The following is a 26,362-nucleotide window of genomic DNA, read 5'->3' as shown; positions in this document are numbered from 1 at the left end:
TGGGATTTCCATAAAATCCCCCCAAAAAGATAAGCTCACAGTCAGACGTCACAAAACACACAAGGAAATCATTCCCATGAGCAAAGGTCAGCAGACAAAGTGAGCAGGATGATCAGTACTCCCAAGAAGCTGAGATCATCCATCAAACTAAAAAGAACTCTAGGGCATGTTATGTTTAAGACTGTTTACAAGCAAATAAGGCCGAGCAAATGAAAGCAGGTACGAAGAGAACATATGGTATGATTTCATTTGCAGAAAGTTCAAGAGCAGACAAAACTAAATCCACATTGCTAGAAGACAAGATGATGGTATACCTCGGGGTGGCGATTTTGAAGGACATACGGAGGCCTTCTGGAAATGTTTTCTTTCTTGATGGCTGAGCTAGTTACACAGGTGAGTTGACTTTGTCAACATCCATCTAGCTCCACACGCATGATCTGACGAGAGGAGACCGGCTAGCAGGGGCGGGGTGGGTGACGCAGCAGAAGACGCCTCAGGAAGGAGGCACATTCCACCAGAACCCAAACTATCAGAGCTGAAGACGGTCTTGGTGCCCCAACCCCTCACTTTACAGAAGAGAAAACTGAGACCCAGAGAAGTAAAGGGAACCTTTGCCCCTCCCCAGTATCAACAGTTTTCCTTGACAGGGTATATACAGATTAAAGACGAGAGGCGGCAAGCAGACACAGTGGTGAGAAGCAGGACCCCTGCTTCTGGGTGACCCTGGGCAAGGTCCCTGTCCCCCACGTGCCTCTGTTTCTTCACCCGTAAAATTATGTACAAATGTAAATCTGTACATCTGCACATGCCTTCTGCAAAAGGTAGAACCACGATGTACAGAGCCAGACTGACCGCTACCTCAGGATCCAGGTGATTCTACTTCTGGATACACACCCAGCGGAAACGCGTTCCCATGCGCACAAGTCAAAAGACGTGGACAAGTCTGTCCACAGCAGCGCCCTTTGTATGAGCTGGCCTGTGACAAACCACCCAAGTGTCCGCCATACATGGGGTGGATATAACTAAACCGGGTCACGTGTATACCACGGGACACTACACAGCCATGGGAACTAAGGAGATGACCCGCGGATAAACACCACATACGGAATATGGGGCGAAAGGAGCCAGAACAGATTCCACTTGCATAGAGCTCAAAAGCAGTCAAAGACAATGTCTGGCGGGAAGGGGGCGTGGCCACGGGGAGGGAGCCCAGGGCAGCTTTGGGGGTTGTGGTGTGTTCTCCATGTGGGTGCTCATCAACAGTCCTTGAGCTGGACGCTTAGGATCCGAGTGCTTTTCTGTACAGATGTCACAGTAAAGGAATTTACTTCAGGGCAATAATGATAGAACCCATGTCGCAGTCTGTTGTGATGATAAAATGAGGCAATATCTGTGCAGCGTTTAGAACAGGGTATGGCAGGAGGAAGGGGGATAGACATGTGTATTGATAAAAGCTCAAAGTCTAGGACAAGTGCTCTGCCTCTAGGCCTCCTTCCTCCTTCTGAGCCCCCTCTGCAGCAGGGGGTCTTCTCACTCCCTGGCCCCCCATATCCCACCAGGGTCTTGCACAGAACCCCCAGCATGCCGAGGGCATTGAAGGCACACAGGGGTTCAACAGCATGCCCATGGGGACAGGGCGGGTGGAGTGTGGTGCGAGGCTGGACACGGCTGGTTTCAACCATAACCCCTAACACACACATCCAGCTCTTCCATATATGATTGAATAGAAAGCTGTGCTCTCCGCTCTTGACTTTTGAACGAAATAATTCCTACGGAGCAGGAGAGTCAGAACCTGCTTAAATGTGGGCCATACTCTCCTGCAGGCATCACTGACTTAAGAAAAACAACCAGCCCTCCCCCGAGCCCTGGTCCTAACCACAAGCAGGGGTGAGAAACACAGAGAAATGCTCTGTCCCATTCTTCCCAGGCCCTGCTGGGTATCACGGTGGCCCGTCGGCCTGAGAACACGGTTTCCGAAGGCGCTGGTTTCTGTGGACTGGTGGGAGCGGCAGCTGGGAAGGCTGGGCCATGTTCTCCCCGGACACTCTCCCCAGGTCTGAGCCACGGAGCGAGACAGGGCTGGGCCTGGGAATGAAGAGCTGGCTGCGATCAACCTGCCCACCTCTGAGGGCTGGCTTCGGGGAGAGGAAACACACTGGCCGCAGGATTCGGGGGCAGGGTGTTCAACAGCCCTGCCCCATGCGTCCGACTCAAAGGTACTTTCATGCTTCGGATGCCAGATCCTGTATCTGCAAACGCAACGTGTTTCCTTTTTCTTGCTGGGGTTGGAGCCATCAGTTACCGTCTGGCCCAAATGGAAGCAGAGCACCAGGGGGAAGTGGCCCAGGGAAGAGTCTTGCAATGCCACCCAGATGTGGCCTGGGGGCCAGGACCCAGCTTCTCAGGTGGGAAGGGCCCCAGGAAGTCTCAGGCACCAGAGCCCTGCCCCTGGCTGGGGCATGCTTTCCTTGGCATGGGAGGGTGGTTCCAGAGCTCTCCCCATCCAGGGGAACCTGCCTAGAAGCTTCGGAGCAGACCCTCCTGGAAGGCACCCTTTTCAGGAAACCTGGTCTCTCACGAGCTTGTGGCATGGGAGAAAACAAAAATGCTAACCGCAGAGCCAATGCACGTGGGAAACGTGTTGCAGTGGACTGCAATGCAATCCCCCCACCCCAGAGGACCTAAATCTGAAACCCGCTTCCTCTCCAGACCCTCCGCGTTTGGCAAAGTGCCTCCCTCTGAGGGCCCAGCCGTGTTCGCGGTTTAGTACAGGGTACAAGTATTCACCCTTCACACGCACAACCTCCCCAACGAGAGTGCAGGGAGGGCACCCACTTCACACTTCTTCACGTCCCAGACCCAAGAGAGGGACACCACCCCTGATGGCCCCAGAAACGTCCACTTACAGGGTTCTCCTTTGACTGCAGGCTCGGGGAGCTGGGGAAGGTCTTCTGGGGCCGAAAACGTCACACAGTTTTCATCTCCGAGGCTTATTCTAAGAAATCATGGCAGTCTAGGGTATTCTACTGAAAAGGATGCTAATACCCTGGGATCATCTCTGGCCTTAAAAGAACAGAGTGCTGTGATTGATTAGCAACGTCTGCCCTGGTTTCAGAATGGGGGAGTGAAGGTGCGATTACTAAGTACACACCACGGCCACCCCAAGCTGGAACGGAGGAGCCGAGAAGCCCCGACAGCAATAATCAGGCAGGCAGAGAGTGTCCCGGCCTCTGGGAAGCCCCATCAAATACAGAACAGAGTGCATTATACAGGGGCTTTGGGAAACTAAACGAGCTCTATTCTCATTTCCCTGTTACCTAAGGCTCAGTTATTCAAACCCAGCCCGTTTAAAGATCCCTGTGATCCTACAGATTGTTGAACTCAGAAGCGGAGCCTCTGGGGATGTGTGAGAATTGCACATGGCAACCAATACTCCCTCTTATCTGAGGCAGAAAAGGACCTGGGGAAGAATCTAGAAACCTATCAATGGCACCAGCCGGGAAGAGGGCAAGGAAGGGCTCCAATGTGAAGCTCGACCACCTGCACAAGGGGGTGACACCTCACCTACCTTACCCAGGCCAGTCCTGAATCCTCCACAGAGACGGACTTCCAGCACCTTCTTCCAGCTTCCAGGCTGAGTCGGGAAGACTCATTCGTTATCAGTGGATGTAGTGCGCTAGGCTGTTAACTTTCTGCCTTTCAAGGGTCTCACCCAACAGATTTCCTTTGCCTGCTGAAAAGCCACCCCTTTCAATAACCACACCTAGAGACATCTGTCTTCTGGATCTTCTCTACATGTGCACGTGCACGTGCACTGCAACACGAATTCCTCTCCCCCTAACGATGGCCTCTACACTAGCCCCATCAGCAGAAAGCCCAGGGATGTCCGGGGAGGGCTCCCACACAGGCAAAGCCAGCGCATGCTTCTCCAGTCCCAGGCAGAGCTGCTCAGTCACCAGTACCCCTGTCCCCTCTCAGTGACATCTGCTTTTGAGCTCTGTCCGCGGGCATCTCAGAGAAAGGTCTGTCGGGAAGGAGGTTTGGGGCAGGCACTGAAGTGTCAAGAAGGGGACGTCTCAGACGAGAGGCATTCCACACTCGGCTGCACGCGTGCCCACAGCCCCTTCTCTCTGGCACAGAAGAAGGTGGCTGGGCTGAACGCACACCCAGCTGAGGCCTCCCGGGAGCTGGGGACGGGAAGGGGGCGCTACCACTATGGGCCAAGGGCTGACCACGGGAACGGGTGGGTCTCTGCCTTCCGACATGGGGAGAAAAGGCACATCAATTGTACAGGGTTCCGAAGGCTGATGAAAATCCAATTCTGAGTTTACCGCAGGAATGCATTTTGGGAATAAGCATGTGGGAATGCAATGCAGAGCTTGCTAGGCTACGTGACACAGGTCGAACATCAGGACAGCAGACAGTGTGGGGGACTGTCCCCGGCAGCTCCCGTGCTCCAGGTGCTCTCCAGAAAAGCCATCCCGCCGGGGCTGGGTACACTAGGCCACGGCTGTTATGTGACCAGCCTTGAAACCAGCACCGCTGATAACCCCCTGCTCTCTGTTTCTGCAAGGGCCTCACTGACTAAGCCAAGATGTGCCCCACAGACCAGTCCGCAGTTAGTTCTGTGGGTGGCAGGGACATCCATTTTTGGGGAGGCTTCCGTTCCTGGCGGCCATCTGATGGATTGAAGCAAAACCCATATAAAGCACCTATTACAATGGTTGGCGCTTAGTAGGGGCTTGTGGTCTATCTTCAGGATGTCACCTGGACTGCCTTGGACTGACACTGTCAACTCCGCAGTTCCCCAGCCTCCCAAACCAATGCCACGTCTTCCGAGGCCACAGAGCCCACGGAGGCTGCTGTGGGTCTTCCCAGACGACAGGCAAAATGCCGTGGGCCACTCTGCGAGTATTAGGCTTAAATCCGGAGCCTTTCAAAAAGCCCTCTGAGACCTCCGGGCTCCCTCTAATGAAAGGCACTGCAGAAACCCAAGGTATGATTATCACTTCTGAAAGGAAGAAAAAAAAAATACTGGCTCACAAAATATCCATCCTGGTGCCTCGACAGATAAGGAGGTTTTATAATCCGGTTCCCTAGGGAGCCATTTATTTTGGTGAGGCCAGTGTTCATAGCAGACACTGTCAAAGCCATCAAGATAACAGGAATAACAACCCAGTGGACTTTTGAAGTGTCAACATAAAAGTCTATTAAGAATACAATGTTGGTTTAATCCCAAGACAAAAAATTTACTTAATGAAAAGCACAACTCATCTCAAGAAGGAGATATCGATACCAGCTGTGAGCAGAAAATGAGGGGATTCCTTCCAGGGAACATCTGAATTTCAACCCACTGCCTTTCCAGTATTTACTCTGGACATAAAGTCTCAAATACTTTTCCGAGGATCTCATTTTTCTACAGGAGGAGGAGGAGGTCAGAGAGAAGTCTGGGCAGGGCCAAAGGCTTCTTGGCAAAGCCTGGAAATGCACAGACCCACCCTGGGAGGTTTACCCTGACATAACTCTGTCTCCCTTCTCTCTGGGTAGAGTAGGGAGCAGCCTCCTTGCCCACCGGATGCTGGGGAGAACCCCAGCAGAGACCCTCACTCCAGCTGCCACGCGGCCAACCGAGATCACCGACGGCCCTGTGCAAACACACATGAACTTCACCTACCATGCTAGCAGCCAGGGTATGCCGCTAAGTTCATCTCTTCAACAGCACTTCTCAGCCTACTTCCTAGATTTTCTTCTACATGTTCCAGAGAAGCAAGGGGGATACGGAGCACTAGGGAAATGGAAAAGGCCTTATCAAAGATGATTTTCTGATTATGAGCTCTGTTTCCCCACCTTTGAGAAAGATCATGGGCCCTGAAATCAAGAAGAGACTTGGCCATCACCAACCCTGGTGGATGCTAAGACCTGCAAGAAAAGTATTTAAACCCTCTTCACTATATTCCTAACTCCCAGCTCCCACTAGGCCTGATGGCTAAAAAGAAGATGATTTTTTTTTTAAGATTTTATTTATTCACAATGAATCATGGAACCCTACATCAAAAACTAATGATGTAATGTATGGTGATTAACATAACAGTAAAAAAATTTAAAAAAAGATTTTATTTATTTATCTGACAGAGAGAGAGAGAGCACAAGCAGGGGGAGCAGCAGAGGGAGAGGGAGAAGCAGGCTCTCCGCTGAGCAGGAAGCCCAACGCGGGGTTCAATCCAGGACCCTGGGATCAAAACCTGAGCCAACGGAGGAAGCTTAACCAACTGAGTCACCCAGGTGCCCCTGAAGGATGATTTCTTACATACAACTTCATATTTATATATGTATGAACATAATTAATACAACATAACATAATCAACACAACTAGGGAACCATCTCCAATTCTAGCAGAAGTAACAGGTTGTTTCAATTCTCTCCTATACGTGGATATGTAACTGCCACCCACCCACCGACCCATCCATCCATCGGTCCATTCTCTGTGGAGTCAGCACAAAGGATGCAATAAGACAAAGCACAAACATCCAGCTCCACCACCTACTAACCACCATGGCTTTGGGAAAACCATTTTAAGGTCCCTAGGTTATGGTTTTCTCATCTGTAAACTAAGTGCAATCATACTGCGTATTATTAGCATGGTTGCGATGATTAAATGACTAATACAAGTGCCTGGCAAAAAAAAAAATAAGCTCTCAAGGCTTAACCACCATAATGATGATAATTATAATAATTACTAAGACTATAAAAACATTCACTGATCTACAGCTATGTGCCAGGCTCTAGCCTAAGCAGCAAGTAATTTTAGCCTTCTGATTTTGCAAGAGTCTTTAGTGGGGCGTTGGATTTCTCACAGCAACACCTCCAATACAACACCCCTCTCTTGCTGGGGATGATGCGCGTGAAAGCCATTTGCAGCATGAGGACCCCCCCCCAAGCCATGTTTAAACAATTACCAGCATTACGTTGCAGGTACCCATGACCATAGGAGGCCAGCCCAGCACGGTGCTCATCTTGCAGAGACGTCTTTTGTGTGGGTTTTGGGTTTCAGCTGGGCAACGCAAAGCCATAGAGTGAGTCGCAAAACGAGTTTTCATAAGCTCACCCTGTCACAAACCAGGCAGGGGTTCATGCTGACATCCCCACAGTAAGATTAAACAGCATGCTTCGTCAGGCACTAAATACTAACACAGCTCCGACGTCAGGGGGACACTGATTAAAACTGATGTCAATAATTTATGAAACACAATATGGTCTTCAGATGCTCTTTTGGAAAAAAAAAAAGAAGGGGGGAGAGAGAGGGCCTAGCAACCCAGGTGGTTTAAAACTGTTCATGCATTTTCCCTTGAATGTACACACACCCCCACCATGCATGGATGCTTCTTTACGCGATGAATGTAAATGCACATGTGTATAAGAGCATACGAGCGCTGCTGATACATATGGGCGGAAGAAAGTATTTAGTTATTCCACTGAGAGCTGTCGAGGCTGTAACATTATACACGGTCTTGTCTTTCATATTGTTTTGAGGGGTTTTTTCTTCCAGAAGAAATCCAAAATTGCATTTAAAATAAAATTGGGCTTTACAAAATGTTCACATTTATCCCGCAGAGAACTCAACCTTGAAAAGTCACCAAAAAGAAAGCTTGACGAAAGAAAACCTATAGGATGTATGCCTTTCTTAGCAATCCAAAAGTACCTCGGCCCTGTGTAGAACCGTGTAGTCAAATAGTAATATCCATGTCTTTTTAAATTTTTGGAGGGTTTTTTTGGGGGGAGGCGGTATGGGAAGTAACCTAGGGAAGGATGCCATTTTAGTCTATTATAAATCACTGTCTCATTATTTTATAAAGGCAAAAACAAAATATCACAGTGATAATGCTTCATTTTTTTTTTTAATCAGGACTGATTTTTGGAATTTAAAAACATCCTTCTTGACTTTGCCTTCACTGTAAATAATCTGGGTAGCTTGACTTTATATGTCAACAGTGTGAAATTCACAAGTTGGGATTATGTTGGGGGAAAAAATCTGAGCCGCTGATAGTACAAAAGTTAGTGTGTGAAGGATTTATTAATGCTTTTTTCCCTAGCACAGTGCCCTGTAGTGTCTCAGAACACCTGTCAAATACCAATTCATTCACATATCTCCACTACAGGGCCTTTTCATAAAAAGCTCGACCTTTAATTGTAAATCACTTCTAAATTGTCTTTGCTGGCTTTCTCTTTTGCGGAATGATGGAAAAATCACTAAGACTTCAATTAAGACTTTATGGGAACTTCAACCTGACGTTCCCGGGGCTGTAGCTACAAGATATCAGAACATCTATTCAAAAAGGAAACTATAAATAACTTTAACTTAGTTGAATTGGCTTTGCTTTTACGAGATGACTGAATAATTGGCAAGATTTAAAGATACTTTAACTACTGAGAATTAAAATAACTTCAGGAAAAACCAGAAAATATTGTTAGCCGATTATTTGTCATGCAGATTATGTACTTATTAGGCCCAATTAAACTTTTTGAACAAAAAACACTTACTAATTACATTAGTTAATATGTTGATTGCTCAATTTGGCTGTTTAAAAAAAGCAGTCAATCCAATTTGTGCACATAGTTAATGCTGTGGTCAAAAGACAAAATCCTAAACTACAGAGATTATTTCAAGTGCATGAACATTGTTACAACAAATACGGTTCCGTCTCCACATCCAAAGTGACAGGGAAGAGATGGGGGCGGGCAGTGAATCTGAACAATACCAAGGCTAAGACGAATCTTCAAGCCAGTACAATGTTACCACAAGATCCAGTGTATTTGCCTCAATGTATTCACTTGCATTTGTCCAATTAGACCCCGCTGTTGACAACCCGAAGATATCTTTCATATGCACATGCAAACTAAAACTGATAGCAAAACCCTGGGAGGCCCTTTAAATGTCAATAAAGGGTTTTTACGCACAAAAGGAAGCAAAGAAAAGAGGGAGGGGGAAAGAGAAGGGATGGGAAAAACCAACATTTCTAAAGGAATGGAGCAGATCAAAGCAATTTTATTCTCAAAGACCACTAAGTCAGGGTGTAACTACTAGCTCGCCGCCGAATCCTGCAAAGTCTCTTCAAGCTGGCAACCCGTTCAGTCCCTTAAATGAGGGGGATGAACAATTAGGTCTGCAAAAGCGGGACCCGGTGCAAAAAATGGAGGCCTGCGCCAAGCAACAGGAGTTTCAGCCCTCTGCAGCCCAGGACGCCTGACTGGGCCTCAGTGCCCACCCAGCTCTCCAAGACATGTTTTCCATTCGCTTGCTCAAAAGTCTGCATCCACAGTCATGAGGCACAAACTATTCGACAACAACATGACACAATTAATCAGAACCAGACCTCAAAACGTGTGTTTGTGGGGACCAGCACACTTAGCAATGTGCCTCCGACCGGGAAGAGACTGAAGAAACCCCGCGCTGGCTGCCTGGGGTGGGGGTAGGGTGGGGTAGCTATAGGTTCACAAAAGACGCACACCGAACGGTGTATGGAGGGACTAAATACTGTTCATTAAAACAGAACGTGGGATTTGGAAATTTACATCTCATACTGAAATTCTCTGGCATTCCTCCCCCCCCATTTTGTTTTTTGTTTTGTTTTGTTTTGTTTTCTTGGGGAGAAACTGATGCCTGAGTTTCTACAGCAGCAAAGTTGTACAATTTAGAAACAGAACGGATCTCTCGCTCTCTCCCCCCAGCCCACCCTTTTTTTAAGCCTCATTTCTGACCCAACAGTATTCACCAGTCCTGGTTTTGTCAGATTTCTTTCAGGACTTGAAACCCCATTAAAAAGCGAGAAGCTGGACCCTTGGTTAATTCAAAGCTCTTCCAATTCACCTATCCCTGACGCTAACAACACACACACACACACACACACACACACACACACACACACAAATGTTGATATACTTTTTGGGACAAGGATTGAATTATTTTAAAATAATCACTGAACTCTCCTTTGTAATCCGTAGATAGTAATTAATTTAAATCACATCATTCTTCTGCTAACACAAATACCCTGTTCAAAATGGGGGAGGGATTTTTTTTTTTTTTTCCAAACCATAAAAGACAAATAGAGGGTGCAGGAGTGATATATTCGTCCGGTGCCGAACTGGCCCCAAACTGCAAATCCCTCTGCCATCTCCCAAAGGATTTGTGGTTGGGGAGCTGGAACTTCCCGGGAACAGGGCCGGGGTTCCCAACTGCGCGCCCAGCTGCAGCCCTGGGAAAGGGTGGGGGGTGGCGGGGAGGGTAAGGCGGAGGTGGATCCCAGAGTCCCGCCAAACTGAGAGTAAGGCAACGCATGTTTGCATTCGAGTCCGGAGTCAGGGGGACCAGTCAGCAAGTTTCCTGCAAAACCCTCTGCCCCGAAGCATTTCTCATGCTTCCCGGCTTCACAGAGCGCACTGGGCGCAAATCCGAGCGTCCAGGGCCAGCGCCACGCGAGCCCATGAACCGGCTCTCATCCCTCCCCGGTCCCGGGACGTCCCGGAACGCGCCTTCCACGGTCCGCGCCGCGTCCACGCGGCCGGCAGTGCTCCGGTGCGGCCGCCAGGCCCCCACCCCCAGCCCGCTGCCCGCGTCCCTGCGGCGCCCCCCACTCACCCACGCACTCGTTGGCCTCGCGGGCCGTGGCGCGCTGCCAGGGCCGGTCGTAGTGGAAAGGCTTGCAGCGGTCGCACTCCGGGCCGGCCGTGTTGTGCCTGCAGTCGCACACCAGGCTGTCGTCGCGGTCGCGCACGCAGCGGGCGGCATGCCCGTTGCACTTGCAGCGGCCGCCCACCTGCAGGTCGGACACGGCGTAGAAGTACGAGTCGCGCGCCAGCTCCGAGTCGTCCTCGTTCTCGTCACCGAACGTGTGCAGGCGGCTGAAGGCCACGCGGATGTCAGTGGCCGTGACCCAGTCCTGCAGCACGGGCGAGTTGTCGAAGTCGTGCGCCGAGGGCCGCCCGTCCAGCGTGCTGAAGGCGATGAGGCCGCCCGAGAGCGGGCGCATGTCGGTGTGCGAGTCGGTGCACACGGCCTCCTGCTCGTTCTGCTTGGTGATGGGCGCGCGGTGCGGCCGGTTGTACATCTTGCGGCACTGCGTGGAGTAGAACTGGAAGGGCACCCACGTGCGCCCGTAGTCCATGGACTTGTAGATGGCCATGGACTCGGGCCGCGGCGAGCAGAACTGCAGGCTCACGTACGTCACCTCGAACTTCTTGCCGAGCGACAGCGTGAGCGTCACGTTGTGCGGGAACTGCAGGTAGTTCTCGGACTGCCAGCACGTCAGGTTGTGCGGGTTGTTGAGATCGGTGAGGAAGGCGGGCGGGTGCGCCTTCCTGGGGTCCGACGCGTTGCAAAGGTGGCAGGAGCGCAGCCGCTCCTCGCCGCGCTCGCTCACCACGCAGTAGCGCGCCGGGGGCCGGCCGCAGGTGCTGGACACGCGCACGTCCTTGCCGAAGGCCGCGTTGACAAAGTCCGGGATGCAGCGGCGCGGGTGGCCGTTCTCGTCCGAGCAGGGGTCGGGCTGCGCCGCCTGGCCGGAGAACATGCTGAGCCCGGGCCCGCCGCGCACCGCGCCCACCAGGCACGCCACGGCCGCCAGCGCCGCCAGCGCCTCCCACACTGCGCGCATCATGCTGCGTCCAGCTTGCCCCGGCCCCGCCGCGCCGAGGAGTCGGTCCGCCCGCCGCAGAAGGCGCCTGCGGAGAGAGGGGAGCTGCGCTCAGCCAGCCCGCCCCGCGCCCTCCACTCCCCCCCCCTCCCCGGGCGGACGGCAAGCCGGGGCGCGGGGCGAACGCCCGGCTTCCCCGGCACCAACCCCGCGGCCGCCCGCCCGCCTCGCTCCCCACAGTCCCGAGGGGAGAGGCGGGCGGGCGAATCCCGGGCCCCCGCCCCTCCCCCCCGAGCCCGCACCTCCCGCGCGCGTTCTTCCCGGTCGGGCGGCGAGCCGGGGCCGCGGGCAAACGCTCGGCTTCCCCGGCCACCGCCGCCTCCACGCCGCCCGAGGGGGGCATGCCCGCGCCCGCCTGCCGGTCCGCAGCCAGCCCGCCTAGCGCCCCAAGCCTCGGCGCGGGACAGCGCGGGGGCCCGCCAGCCCGCACGGCCCCGCGCCCCTTCCTCCCGCAGCCCCGGGGGTCCCTCCGCGCTGGCCCGGATCGCGTCCCCGCCGCAGAGTCCGCGCTCGGGACTTTACCTCTGGCGAGGGCAAAAGAGAAAGAAAAGTTTGCCCGGCCCCGGCCGGGAGCCCGCGCGCCGGACCGCGAAGAGCCTCTCGCTCGCGGCCAGCAGGCGCGTCCTGCCTCAGCGCGGGCTTGCCAGCTCCATGCCCGGCGCGGCCGCCGCTGCCCAGGCCCGGCCCCCGGCCCCCCCGGGCCCCCGGCCCCGGCCCCGGCCGCCGCCGCCTCGCTCGCCCGAGTGACGACGCGGCCGCCCGGCTCCCGCCGCTCCCGCCGCGGTCGGAGTGCTGCCCAGCCCGCGCCCGGGGCGCACACACACTCACGCTCGCTGGCGCGCACTCACACACACGCACGCACGCCCCCGAAGGCTCCGCCGCCGCCGCCGCCGCCGCCGCCGCCGCCGCCGCCGCCGCCGCTCGCGCCGGGAGTGGGGGGCGGAGGGGAGCGCGGGGGCGGGGGGCGGGGCCGCCGGGCGGGGCGCCGGCCAATAACGTCGGCGAGCAGCCGCCCGCTCGCGAGCAAAGTTTTAACCCCGGGAAAGAAGAAAGTTAAAGGGAAGCGGCCCGGGACGCGGAGCGAGCGGGAGCGCGAGCGGGTGGGAACCGGGGAGCCTGAGGAAGGGCGGCAGAGACAAAGAGAAAGCTAGGAGAGCGCCCGGGGAAACCCCGGAGAGGGGGCTGGGCCCGGCGAGCACCCCACGGAGGGAGGAGGGGCCGGCCGGGGACTGTCAGCCTCGCCCGGGCCCCCCGCGCCGCCCGGGGAGCCCCGCGGGTTTCCGCCGGCCCCACGCCCCGGGGGAGCGCGCGGGCGGGCGGGGGGGGGGGGGGGACGACGTGCTCCCTCCTGGTCCCGGCCAAACACATCTGTGTTTGTTTTCTTTGCTGCGCCGAGGTCGGGCCTTCCTCCAACCCGGCCTGATGGCCCCGGTGGCACCGCGCACAGGGCCGTGCCCCCGTGGGCAGACAGCCGGGAATCCGGAGGAAGCCGGGGGGGGGGGGGGAGGTAACCTCTGTCTGCCAGCTCACCCCTTCTTCCTGAAACCCACCGGGGCGGGCGAGAAGGGGCCGCTACCCTGTCCCCCCACGGTTGTCACCCTGCGGTGGGCCTGTGTGCCGGGAGGGCGGCTGGCTCCTTGCGTCCCGGGGATCCTGTGGTGGGCTGGAGGCTGAAGATGAGAAAGCAGCCGGACAGCACCAGGGCCCGGGCCCATGCCCCTTCCAGACGGGTCTGCGGGCCTCGGGCTGGGGGCAGCCCAGCCCCCCGTCCCAGGTCCCCTGAGGCAGGCTTGTATTTTCAAGGGTGCTCTGCCCCGCACTAGCTCACACGAGCCTCACGACAGCTTTGCAAAGTAGGTCTTAACTCCATTTCGCAGATGAAGAAACTGAGGTCAAGAAGCTTGCCCAACATCTCCCATGGAGATGTCAACATGGATCAAATCCGGGAATAGAAACCAGGGCTCCTTCCTCTCTTCCTAGCCAAGTGGATAATAATCCCACCCAATTATAGTCTCAGGAGGCATCCTTGGGGCCACCCAGCTTCTCCTTCTTGCGTCATTCTCTGCCACCTTAACAGAAGGACCGAGGACAGTGACAGCATCCCTTGACTATCCTGCTGCACAGCCAAAGCGCTTTGGGGGAAGAATACCCTGGGCTGAGAGTCTGAAACTCAATTCCTGTTGGTTTGTTACTTTTAGATGAGTGATCTAGTCATAAATCTGGACTGAAAGCCCAGGGTTCTGGTTCTGGCCCAAAAGCCGGCTTGCTGCATTATCTCCATCAAGTGTCTCCTTTTGTCTTATTGGCATTCTCATAAACTGAGAATCTAAGAAGGGGCCTCAGGGCTCCTTTGGCCCAGCTCACTCTCCTTGGAAAACCGCCTTCCCCAGCCTCCCTGAGAGAGGGCCACCCAAGCCAGCTCTTTTAGGGATGGGAGCTCACCACAGCCCAAGGAAATAAATGCATTCCCTTGCACGACAGACAGCCCGGATTCATCCTCTGCCCTAGGGGAACGCTTTAGCTTTGCCTTCCCTGTGCCATTTACCACTCCCTACGCTGTTTATTTCTGCCTTGTGGCAGAGAGGATTCTCAGTGACTTATGAGGCTACTTAGAACATGGCAAAATAACATAAATTAGACAGTGAGGTGAGAGGAGACAGAGGGAAAGTTTAACTCTTGTGGGCTGGGAGATCCGAGGGCCATGTCGAAAGCATAGCAGTGAGGAGTAATGCTTTGAAGCCAGAGTGTGTGGCCTTGGCGAGTTTTCCATCTCTCTGTGCTTTGCTCTCCTGGTTTGTAAAAAAGGGGACAATAATATCTGTCTCATAGGGTTATGAGCATCAAATGAGTTAGCCCATATGAAGACTGTAGCTTATAATATGTGGACACACCCATAATGCACTTACATAATCTACACAAATAAAGTGTATATGTAAATATGCATAAAACCAGGCACATAGCAAAGGGATGTAGCAATGTTCATTGTGACTACTAAGTTGCTAGGTCTTTATAGATATTTAAAATAATTTAGGGGGTGCCTGGGTGGCTCACTTGGTTAAGCATCTGCTTTCGGCTCAGGTCATGATCTCAGGGTCCTGGGATCGATCCCCCCCCCCCCGGCCATCCAGCTCACTCTCTAAGAGATAAATATTTTTTTAATTAAAAAAATAAAATAATTTAAAGAAGAGCATTTAATTACATGCAAAGATATTCATGACATATTACAAAAGGGGGGAAAGCAAATTACAAAACATGATGTCCCCCCCAAAAGAACACTATGCACAATATAAGCTCATTTTTATTTTTTTAAGTATGCATAAAAAGACAACTTGGTTCACCGTGGTCATCTCTGGATAGTGAGATTATAGGTGATTTTTATTGCTTTTTGCTTGGGCGTTGTCAATTTTCTGTGGTAGAATAAGGAGAGCGAAGAGAAGAAAGAAAAACCGGGGGGGGGGGGGAATGGGAATAAAGCAAAAATGCTCCCTGGAATGCTCTATTCACCTCCTGTGGGTGGGCCACAAATTTGTCCCTGCGCTTTCCTGCAGCCCAAATGAAAAGGAAACCGGGCAGTTACACGATTCCCGGTGTCCATGAGATAAAAACAGACACTCAAGAGAATTACAACTATTCTTGGGACTAAGATCAGACAGGAATTTCTCCCTGGGGCTGGGGGGGGGGGGAACAAGGAGGACATAAAGAAACACAGTAGGTGGTACTGAGCACACAACCTCAAGAACATCCCCATGGTGGTGACAGCAGCAAGCTCCATGGGACGGTTTCTGTGTGACGGCCCGCAATAGAAGCTGGTGGCATCACACCGAAACGCAAGTCAGGGAAAGCCAGTCTGGCCAGGACAGGTCTGAAAGAAGCAAATCAGGGTGCCCAGCTCATTGCCCACCCAAGTTGGGTCTGTCTTGGAGGTATCTACTGGGCTGGCTTGCAGAGCGCGCTCCAAGCCTTCCTCCTGCTGTGTTGTTTCTGTCCACAGAGAATTTTATTTTATTTTTTTATCTTTTTATTAAGTAATCGCTACACCCAACGTGGGGCTCGAACTCACGACCCCAAGACATCCTGGGGGTCCGGAACATTCTGGTACACAGTAGAACGTGTCTACCTCCATTCAAAACCCACCTCCCTGCCACTAATACAGTCCATGCAATTCCACACGGCAGCCCGGCCCAAGGATCTGCCTCTTCCAAGTTTTGCAGTCAGCCCTCTATCATCCTTCAGTTTTATCCGTTAGGCAAAAATGTTTCCAGTTCTTTCCATGACTTCTCACAGGGCAGTTTTCTGGCCCCTCGGCAGCCGCTCCCGATGCCCTTTCATTTGTCAGTGTCCCTCCCTAAAGCATATTGCCCTCTGAGGGGACAAATGAAAAAAACAGATGTCCAAGTGTTGTGAGAGCTTCTCGAAGTGGGGGTTATAAATACACACCCGAAAAGGCATGTCGGGCTCCAGCAGCAGGATCCTCGGCACAAATAGTTCAAAACACAACAGTGCCGCTCTTGGATGAGAAAGCAAATTCCCAGGTGTTCCTGCAAGCAATGCGTGGGGACGGGGAGCCTCCCTTCTCGGTGCCCAGCCTTACCTGGGAAGCCTGAGGATCACTCTAGGAAGAGGAGAATGCGGCCCTTTCAAGAAAATCTAGAAGGAGCCAGGGGAGGAGGGGAGGAAAGCCAGAAGACTCAGGTGCCCTAGAAGCCAACAGGGAAGTTTTAAGGAAGGCGGGGTGGTGAGCCCTGTCACGTGCCTTCAAGGTCAAGATAAGATCTGAAACAAGTCCTTGGATCTGAACGACAGGGAAGTCACTGGTGACCTTGGCTAGCAGGGGCAGAGGAGTGCTGGGGACAGACGCCGGACTGCCTCGGGTCATGGAAGCAGGGACGGCAAGTGTAGACAGCAGTTCGCAAAGTGTGGAAACCAATGGTAGGAAAGAGATAGGGTGATGGGAAGGAACGGAAGGAGAGAGGTTGAAGACAGACAGAGCCAGCCTTTTAGAATAGGCGGTCAGGTGCCAAAGCATCAGGAAGCGGGAGCATCTTCTGAGAGCAGGGGAGCAGGTGTGAACACTGGAGGTTTGAGGACAGGGGAAAGCTTGATTGGGTCACTATGGAGGAGAGGCGGATGCTTGCTGGCCAGAACTCAAGCTCCTGCTGAGGTTGGTGACCATCTATGAGAAAGAAAGCCCCAACCGTCAAAGCCACAGCCCCCCGCCACTACCCCAACAGGGCTCAGCAGCCCCTGTGTAGACCCAGAGAAAGTAGGACCGCTGGATTAATCTAGAGTTGCAGGTTTCTTCCAGGAGGTAGGACAGAAGGGGTAGGGGGTGGCTGCTGGGATGGACCACGGAAGCAAAGCTAAAGAGAGAAGACATGAAGACAGGACATGGAGAGAACAGGAAACGGAGCCCAGGGTCCTAGAACTGTGCTGTCCAGTGCAGTAGACGGGAACCACTGTAACTATTTCAATCTGGGCTTGAATGAACCAAAAGGAAATAAAGATAAAAGTTTCCTCCGTTAACCCTCATTTGGACAGAGGCGATAAAGAACATTTCTATCATCCCAGAAAGTTCTGTTGGACAGAGCTGGTCCGGAAGATTCAGGAAGAACGGCTCTGGGTGATGAGGAGGCCCGAGGAGGATAAGAGGGGCTTCCTGTTGGGAGGCAGAGGTGAAGGGGACTGGACATAAGGAGGTCCAGGTGCCAAACGGGCTGTCCACCTGGGTCTTAAAGGCACTCAGGACTTGGGGTGAGATGAAGGCTGAACCAGGGGCTGGTGTCTTCAAAGAGAAGGACAGTGACCTAGACTGTGGGGTGTGGGGTGGGGTTTTGGAGGAGGAGATGGGTATTATTTCTTTGAAGATGGAAGGAGCTTTGGGTGTTGAGGAGGATGGTTCCCCTCCCCCCTGGGTCCTGGGCGCGGGGTAGTGTGGTGTGGAGAGTAGTCACACTGAAGAGGCCTGTGGTGTGAGGAATGGGGCATGAGCAAGAAGGCAGGTCGGGGGGAGCACTCAGTGAACATGGGGAGGGTGCAGGGGAGGGCAAGGCCCAGCGATGGGGGGCACCAGATGTCACAGGCTAATGGTTTGAGAGGAAGGGCTCGGAAGAAACGAGATAACCCAGGGCCTTCATCGTGGGCGTGACCGAGGGTCGTACTTCTTAAATCAAGCATTGATTTAATGCTTACTGTGTGCCAAGCCATCTTCTAAGCATTCCATCGATCGCTAGCTCAGAATACTCCTAACACCTGACAGGACAGGTATATGAACCTCTCCTCTTTACGGAGAAGGAAACTGAGCTACAGGGAAGTGATGTGCTGAAGATCACATCACGGGTGAGCAGAGGAGCAGGGATTTGAACTAACACGATGCGGTGCCAGGGTTGGGAGCCCTCAGTCACTGCTCACGGGCAGCACAGACTTGGCTGGCGCTAAGCATTTGGCACCCGTGGGCCTCCACCGTGGCCGGACAGGGGAAGGGGGATATAGATCTACCTGCAGTAGGAGCTGAGAGCTGGCTCGACTGAGCTTCTGAGTGTGTCTGGTTCCCTTACTAGGGCAGACATGAAACCATTTGGTCCCTAGGACCCCCGACAGAAGCTGAACACTGTAGCACCAGAGGAATGGAAGATTCTGGAAACTGATGCAGGCATATGGCCTCCCCACAAGGGTCAGGGTGGCCTGCTTCGATAGCATTTCTCTGGGAAACAGGAAGAACTGGACGCAGACAAACCATGATTCCAAGTCCCCTCGAGCTGACCGCGTGTGACCTTGAGCAAGGGACTCTGCCCATCTCGCAGTGAAACAGGGATCATCACACTTGTTGTACAGGCTTGTGAGACAAAAAGGCTTGCGATTAAAAAAGATGAGTTGTGAAAAGAAAGAAGCTGGCCTCTTAGATGATAATTTGGGGGTTTTTTGGACTTTGGGTTTTTTATTCTCAAAATCCCCAGATCTGGTTCCCAGATCCCTCACCCTGGGAGAATGAGGGGATGCTCACCGGACAGGCCTCATGGAGGATTGCTCAAGGTGATCCCATTCCCTCGGCAGGATTTCGGGAGCTGGGACAGCTTGGGGAAAGGTTTCGGAGCATGGTAGAAGAAGCCTATTACAGTGTGGAGGGCTTCTGGATGTTTACCCATCCATTTCCTCAGTGCTGTGGATGGTCCTCATCTCCAGCTCCGGCCTCCCCAGTTGCTGGCTTCTTGGCTGAGGATTCAGGATTTGGGCACAGAAGCCTGTACAAACCCCAAATCCACCAAATCCTTTAATCTACCAGAGCTCTTTGAAGGGGTGAAAATGCCTGTGGATAAGGGGAACCAGCCGATGTAATTTGTTTTCATTTGCAAAAACCTTTTGACAAGGTCCCACCCTGAACGCTATGAAAGTAAAGAAAATGCTTCACCGTGGGGGAACCTTTGTCAGGGATGGAAAGAAACAAAGAGTTCACATAAAGGGACAGTCCTCTGGATGGAGAAAGTGAGGGGGGGGGGGCCTCTGAGCCCAGAGTTGGGGTTCAGCTCCTTCAACACTGACATGAGCTCTGAAGGAGGACATTCTCTCAGGAAAACCTCAAAGTACAAAGGTGATCTCAAGAAGCAGTCTAGATGGGCCGGGGACACAGACAGCGTTCGCAGAAGGTGATGTATTTGGGGGAGAAATAGCTTGAAAAACTTTTATAGGGCTAAAGGTTTTCAGTTGCGATTGAAAAACGCTATTTTAGGGCCCGAACACGGGCTGTTTCCTGAAGATCATTTCTCCACAGAGGTGCTGTTCGCATTTAGGGCCGGAAAATTCTTCACTGGGCAGAACAGTTCCATGCCATGGCAGGGCATTTAGCATCCCTGACCCCTGCCTGTTAAATGCCAGTAGGTCCCCCCAAAACACACACACACACACACACACACACACACACACACACACACACACACACACAACCAGTCATTCCCATCACTGGAAAACAGCTCCTCACATTTATATATCCCCCCCCAGAAGAGCCTCCCACTCCCCCACCCCATTCCGATCTGCCTGAAATTTAGCCTAATGTGCCACTAAGCACCTCCCCGCCCCCCCCCACACACACACAAAGAAAAAAGCTAAATAAATTCTCAGAAAGAGAACTGGAAACGAAACAAGATGCACTTATGTTTAGGATCTTCTGGGAAGGTCTAGTCCTCATATCTCAAAATGCTTGTGGAGGTGGAGATGGCCAGGGCAAGAATAACTTGATGGTGGTAAGAGCCGGGAACATAAATAAAGCAGAGGAGGGGATGATGGGTAGTGCCAGGAGGGAAGGTGCGTCTTACACAAGGTACTGGGGTGGGGGAATGCGGGTTGCCTCTCTGAGAAGGATCCGGTAGAGCAGAGTTAAGTAATAAAGGGAGCTGTGGGGATATGGAGGTTGGGGAGGTGCCCTCGGTGCCTTCCAGGCACCGAAGACAGCAAGTGCAAAGGTCCTGAGGCACAGTTTGACTTGCCAAGGAACAGGAAGGAGGCCAGCTTGGCGCGGGCTTGAGGAGCGAGATGGGGAGATGGTAGGAGATGAGGTCAGAGAGGTGAGCGCAGGTCAGGGTACACACAGTCCCACGGACTTTGATAAGGAATCTGAGTACTTCAGGATCCATCCTGGGTACCCGTAGCTCTTAATACCACATTGTTGCCCCAACTAATCCGCGAGCTTCTTGAGGGAGGAATCGTATCTTCTCCCTCTGACTCCCCAGGGTCTTCACGCGCTTCCAGGCACAGAATAGGAATGCACTACAAAGTCATGACAATTAAGTAATTAAAAACCACAGAATTATGGACAACCAGTGCTGGTGACCAGCTATGGCAGGCAGAAAAATGCGCCCCGCCCTCAAGAAGATTATTCACATCTTCATCCCTGGAACCTGTGAATGTCGCCTTGCCTTCAATGGCAAAACACGGTCCTTGCTGCCGGGACCCAGTTGGAGACCATGAGCTGGGAAGATCACTGTGGATTATCTGGGTGGGCCCTAAATGCCATGCCTCAAAACAGCGGCGGAGGGAGCACTGACAAGATAGAGGTAGAGAAGGCCACATGAAGCCACGGGCAGAAATCACAGTGGTGCAGCCACAAGCCAAGACAGCCGGTGGCCACCAGTGGCCACCAGAAGCTGAAAGAGACAAGGAACCAATTCTCCGCTGCAGCCTCTGCAGGGAGCACGGCCCTTGATTTCGATCCAGGGATGCTGATTTCCAACTTCTGGCAAATCCTACAGCTGCCAGAATTAAAAGGATCCCCTTCACATCTTAAAAGGTGACTTGGGGGGGGTGGGAGAAAGGAGCAAAGTGAGGGACCACTAACGCGCTGGTCCTGAAATGTTCCTGAAGTCTTCTCGGGAGCAGGGACCATGTCTGGCTGTTCATTCCCTCCCACATTGCTGAGCAGAGCATTTTCCGCATCCACTTGCCAAGAGCTTGCTGTTGGTATTGAGGTATTGTAAACCCCCTTTTCTGGAAGCCAGGATTCCAACCCCTTTATGATTCAGTCCAGAAGGAGGTCAAGAGTCTCCTGAGCATTTGAGAAAAGAGGAGCCACACTCTCAGGGGACTCCAGTCCACGGGGAAGCCTGGATGTGTCTTTACTTCGAAGTCCTTGTCGGCTGAGGTCAGGTATCTTCTGTTTTTCTGGAACCACAGATTAGGATGCTTGAAAGAATGGGCGATCACTGGACATTGTTACTCTATGAAGTCACAGCTGACCGTGGACTCTATCCCAGCCACCACTGAGGGATGCCGGACAGGTCCCACCCAAATTCCCAAGGGCACCACTGTATTGGAGAAGAAGTAGGAATAGCCCTTCCAGAATGTCCATCTATTGCTCCCCCGTTTACAAGTGAAGAAGCTGAGGCCCAGAGGCTGAGCAAATTGCCCAGGAGCTGATGTTCCTCTAGATGGCTGTGAGTCATCCAAGTAGGTGGCGGGTCTCCTGTTCAACCGCACTCGGGGAAAACCTGCTATATTCGATCTTGCTAACTTAGGTGGGGGAAAAAATATCATGACTTTGACGGAAAAACGTTTTTCATGACAAACGACTACACAGAAAGTTTCTCTGCCTAAAGGAGTAAGCTTCGGTTAATTGCAAAAAATCAACTATGCAGAAGAGCTTATTTCCCCACCCTCCCCCCAAATGTCACTCAAATGAGGTATTCCCGGTCCGCATGTCACACAGGGAGAAAGTTTAGGGGACTTAATTCTAAGAGGTGGTAGAGGATGCAAACAGACACAGACCATTATTGATTGAGATTTGGGTGAGTGCACAGATTATTCAACTATAACAAGGTATTAAAGGAATGTGGGATGAGGGGAGGGAGGGAGGGGACCTCTGTCATGATTGCTGCCACCTGGCAAGGAGTATCCACCATGCTAGCCCCCGGAATGATGCCAGAAAGTAGACAGAAGCCTGCGTGGATGTGACCCACCCTACGGAGCAACCTCTTAGCCTCTGGCTGAGCACACCGTCTCTGGGGGCTCTCGGGGCGCCCAGCTTCCTAGCCCGGCTTGCAGGGAGCTCCTTGAGTGCTCAGCGGGGCAGTGCTCCCGTCATGCCCACCCCCGATCTCTATCCACTCCTCCGTGAGCGTGGGTGCTATGGTGCATCCCTCCCAAATCCATATGCGGAAGCCCTAATCCCTAGTGTGATAGCATCTGGAGGTAGGAGGGCCTTTAGGGCGGTAATGGGATCATGAAGGTGGAGCCCTCCTGATGATATTAGGACACAGCAAGAAGGCAGTCATCTACAGACCAGGAAGAGAGCCCTTGCCAGGAGCCAAACTGGCCGGCACCTCGGTCCTGGACTCGCCAGCCTCCCAACTGGGCGAAGTAAATGTCTATAGCTCAAGCCACCCAGCAGGTGGAGTTCAGTTACATCAGTGAGCAAGTCACTTCACCTCTCTGAGCAGCAATCTGCTCTCCTGAAAAATGTGGATGGTGACATTATGTCTCCTTCCTGCCTCCCACCCTCCCGCCCTTCCTTCCATCTCTGCCATGGGTACCCGGAGTCCCAAGCCAACAAGCAGAGGCAAGAGACCCAGAGGCGTCCAAAGCCCTAAACAGATTTATGTTTTATAAAGAACCCAGTACAGCTACCATCACATGGTTCCCCCAGGGTCACCGTGCTCTTGAGCAGATGACAAACTGCCCTGGGCCACTGGAGATCAGTTAGGGGACAGTGACACCAGCACTGCAAAAGACTGGGCTTTGGGTTAATAATACTTTCCTAATTACGAATAAGTCAATGAGCGTGACTTAGGGAGGGGGAGGGGAAGGGGAAGCCAGCCCCAGCCCCACGACTGCGTGTCCAACCCCTAGCACGGTTTGGCATATTGTGGGCACTCGAGAAACGTTTGCTGAATGGAACAGACAGGGGGCCCAGACAGAGCATCCGCACTTAAGGATTAGGGACTTCTCGACGTCCAGACGCATGTCTGGGCTTGAGGCTAGCGGGTCTAATTCGGCTCTGCATCCGTGAACATTTGTTTCCCATGAATCCTTCACCCGAGCAAGGAAGACTCACATTGTAGGTCATGTGGGCCTCGCTCTAGAACCCGGATGATGCTTGGAAGCATCAAAATTCCATAATCTGTGACACACACATACACACACACACACACACACACACACACACACACACACACAAAGTATCATGTGTCCCGGCTCCAGAGCGGGAATCAGCCCGTTTCAATGGGAGCCAAGGACCCTCCCAGGGCTGGGTGCCCTCACCCTGGGTCCAAGGGACTCAGGAGACAGCTGCCTCCTGCCTGGGCCCCCTCAGCTAAGATCTGATTTTCTCATCATCTGGATAGTCTCAGCGACTCGCAGCAAAGGGATGAACCAGGCTGACCTTTCTGGAGGTTTGTTTAAAGCAGAACAATGTTTGTCTTGTCCAAACACTATGAATTACTCCAGAGAATCCTGCCCAGTTTTACAATTCACAGCTACAAACAGCTTACATAAATAGGGACTCATCCCCTCCTCTCCCCCCGCCCCGTTTTTAACGGCTTCTCCTCCCCCCCTCCACTCTTCAGGCCTTCCCCCTGCCCCCCTCACACTTTCTCTCCTCTGAGCCCCAGCCTGGTGAAGGGGCAGGTGTCAGGTACTCTGGACCACAGGTCACACCTGCATTATTGCTGGCACGGATCCCCTATGGCGGGTGGGCTGCTCCGTCCCTGGTGTGGGCAGGGGTTTGCCTTGCTAAGCGGGGCGGGAGGGGGGGTTGGGGGGGCGAGGGGGGCTCTGGGCACATTTGTACTGTGGGTGGGGGGCCTGTGGTGCACAGTGTTAGATCCAGCTGTGAAAGCGTGTTGGTAAGAAAAGGCCCCTGGGTTTGGGGGGTTCAACATCTAGCCCATTTAGACCATCCTCATCTGGCAGGGTGTTCAGCTCACCCACAGCTTTTCCTTCTCAGGCTGCACATTGGGGGGGGGAATCCCCTGGTATCTCCTAGAAGTAGACCCCCCCCCACTTCAGGCCTCCCATGGGGTAGGAGACAACAAATGCTGATCAAATATGAAGCGCAGAAAGTGAGCAGGGGCATGGTCTTGGGAAAGGAGGGTCAGCTGGGGACAGAGCCCAGTTTCCTAAATTATCTCCCTAAATATAGTCCTTACACCACCTGCACCCAAATGCTTTGGGAAGCTTGTTTAAAATGCAGATTTCTGGGCCCCTCCCCAGGCCGAGGGAAGCTCTCTCTGGGGGTAGGGCCCCGGGCTGATGCCAGAGTCTGAGAAATCCTCTCTAGCTCAAGTCCTCTGACTAAACTCGCTGGATGACCCCAGCAGGCCACTCCAGGACTCACGATCACCACCTGCACGGCAGCCCCAGACTCTGAAAAGGCCCTTCCCGCTCTTAGATGGTGTGGTTTCAGGGACAGCTGGGTACTAGAACCCAGAAGCAGCAAGGGTGGGTGGAAGCAGCCTGAGACAAATTTTGGGGAGTCATTGAAGCTCCTGGGAGAGGTGTTGGTGAAGATTTGGACAGATGCCAGGGGAGTGTGAGGCCGGATTGGTGGCTGGGGGTGTGAGTGGTGTGTGGGATCCTTCTACCGTGGGTCCCCACTGGGAGCCAAATACGATTTCATCTTTGCTTTGCAGACAGGGAAACTGAGTCACAGAAGGGAGGAGTGACTTCCACCCTGCAGCTGGTGAATGAAGAGGCATGGGATGCCCTCGCCTATACACCCTGGGACACCCATCTGGCAATCCCAGAAAGACCCCTTCTCCCCCAGCTGTTTCCCTTGTCGTTCTAGCCTCTAAGAGGTTGGCTCTTAGGGCCACAGCTCCTTCTAGCTCCTTCTCTTCCTTTGATGGGAGGGTCCCACTGGGCAGAAGGGCCCAGAGCTAAATCTGCCCCTTGAGGCGGACGCACAGTGAGCCAACAGCAGGAAAATCAAGTGCCCGGCGCTTCACCCTGCAGAGAGCCAAGCCAGCCCCGCCCACCCGGAGACCCCACAGCCGGGCTGGGGGCGCAGTCAGCACTCGGTCCGCCGGGTCAGGGCTGCGGCTGAAGCTCACGATCCCGCTCGGCCGGAGGGAGGGCACAAAGGCGCCGCCAGGGAAAGGCCCCTGACTTTCAGAGCTCGAAGATCGCTTGTGCCCAACACCCGCGGCGACCTCGGGTCGAGAGGAGGTCAGAGGATCAAGCCACTGGAACTCAGCGCGTGCACCGAGGCAGCCCCTAGGGTCCGAGCAGGAGTGGCCAGCTGGAGGCCGCGGAGGGCACGGTGTCCCCTCTCCAGGTCCCCGGGGAGACGGAGCTGATACCGCCGGGAACCCAGAATCCAGCGCCTGGGGAGGGTCGGGATTCCAGGAGAGCGGGCCCTGTTTCTACGATCTACGTATGTTTGCGCATTGGATTCCATTGACAATTCGGGAGATCCAGAAGCTTGCTGCGTGACCTCGGGCACGCAACGCACCGCTCGGGGCCGCCGGCCCTCCTCTTTTGCGAACCGCGGGGTTCGGGACGGATGCTCCCCAAGCCCCAGCTCCAAAGTCCGCGCCTTGAATTAGCGGCGCCTCTTTCTAGTTTAGCATTTGATTTTCTAATCAAGCTCTTTGTCCCCTGCGGCCTTAACCCGAGCCCCCAGCTTCCCCGTCTCCCTCGACCCCCGCCTGGGTCTCGCCCTCGCCCGACTTTCCCGTCGAAGGGCCTCGAGTGAGTGATTCCCGGGAGCCGAGGCCGAGGCCGGCGGGTCCGCGGCGCGGGCCGGGGCTGTATGGAAATGGCCAGAGAAGCCGGCGGGCGCGGCGGCGATTTATTCTGGGAGTGACAGCCCCTTTGAGCGCTCAGCGAATGGCATTTTCTGTCTGTGAAAGCCTTTCTTCCCACCTCTGTTCAGATTAGCCCGGGAGATGAATGCGCCCATTATCCAGCCCGCTGACCATTCTGAAACGCCAAATTAATTACTAAGCACTGAATCAGGCGCCGGGGCCGGGGCACCGGGAGGTGTGAAAATAGCGAGCGGCTGGAGCTGGGGAAGAGGCGAGGGGCGCAGCGCCGAGAGGCCGGGCGGGGTGGCCCGGGGCGCGGGCGCGGCGGGGCCCGGGCGGGCTTGGCCAGCGGCCGAGCGCGACCTGCCGGCGTGACCCGGCGCGACCGCGGGGCGAGCGGGCTGCGGGGACCCGGCGGGCGGGAAGGCGCGGGGCGGGGGTGGCGGC

At 53.9% G+C, this 26,362-nt stretch overlaps 1 protein-coding gene across 4 annotated transcripts in view; it reads right to left on the bottom strand.

The window, feature by feature from the left end:
• NTN1 (netrin 1) overlaps positions 1-26,362 on the bottom strand; it is a 171,185-nt gene that overhangs the window by 143,958 nt on the left and 865 nt on the right. Inside the window, exons 1-2 of one of the 4 annotated variants that reach the window (XM_073881703.1) lie at positions 12,536-12,773; positions 10,634-11,715 (exon numbers count right to left, since the gene is read on the bottom strand). In XM_073881703.1, coding sequence (XP_073737804.1) covers positions 10,634-11,651 — 1,018 coding nt within the window. In that variant the 5' untranslated portion in view covers positions 11,652-11,715; positions 12,536-12,773. Of the gene's footprint in view, positions 1-10,633; positions 11,716-12,209; positions 12,358-12,515; positions 12,774-26,362 lie in introns of those variants that run through there. The other 3 variants (XM_025864305.2, XM_073881701.1, XM_073881702.1) reach the window with 3 other exon arrangements.

The sequence above is a fragment of the Callorhinus ursinus genome, unplaced genomic scaffold (assembly GCF_003265705.2).
Source record: "Callorhinus ursinus isolate GAN/ISIS: 27379988/994484 unplaced genomic scaffold, GSC_fseal_2.0 scaffold43, whole genome shotgun sequence".
Lineage (NCBI taxonomy): Eukaryota > Metazoa > Chordata > Mammalia > Carnivora > Otariidae > Callorhinus > Callorhinus ursinus.
The sequence above is the reverse complement of the archived record's forward strand: the minus strand, read 5'-3'. Positions and strand labels throughout refer to the sequence as shown.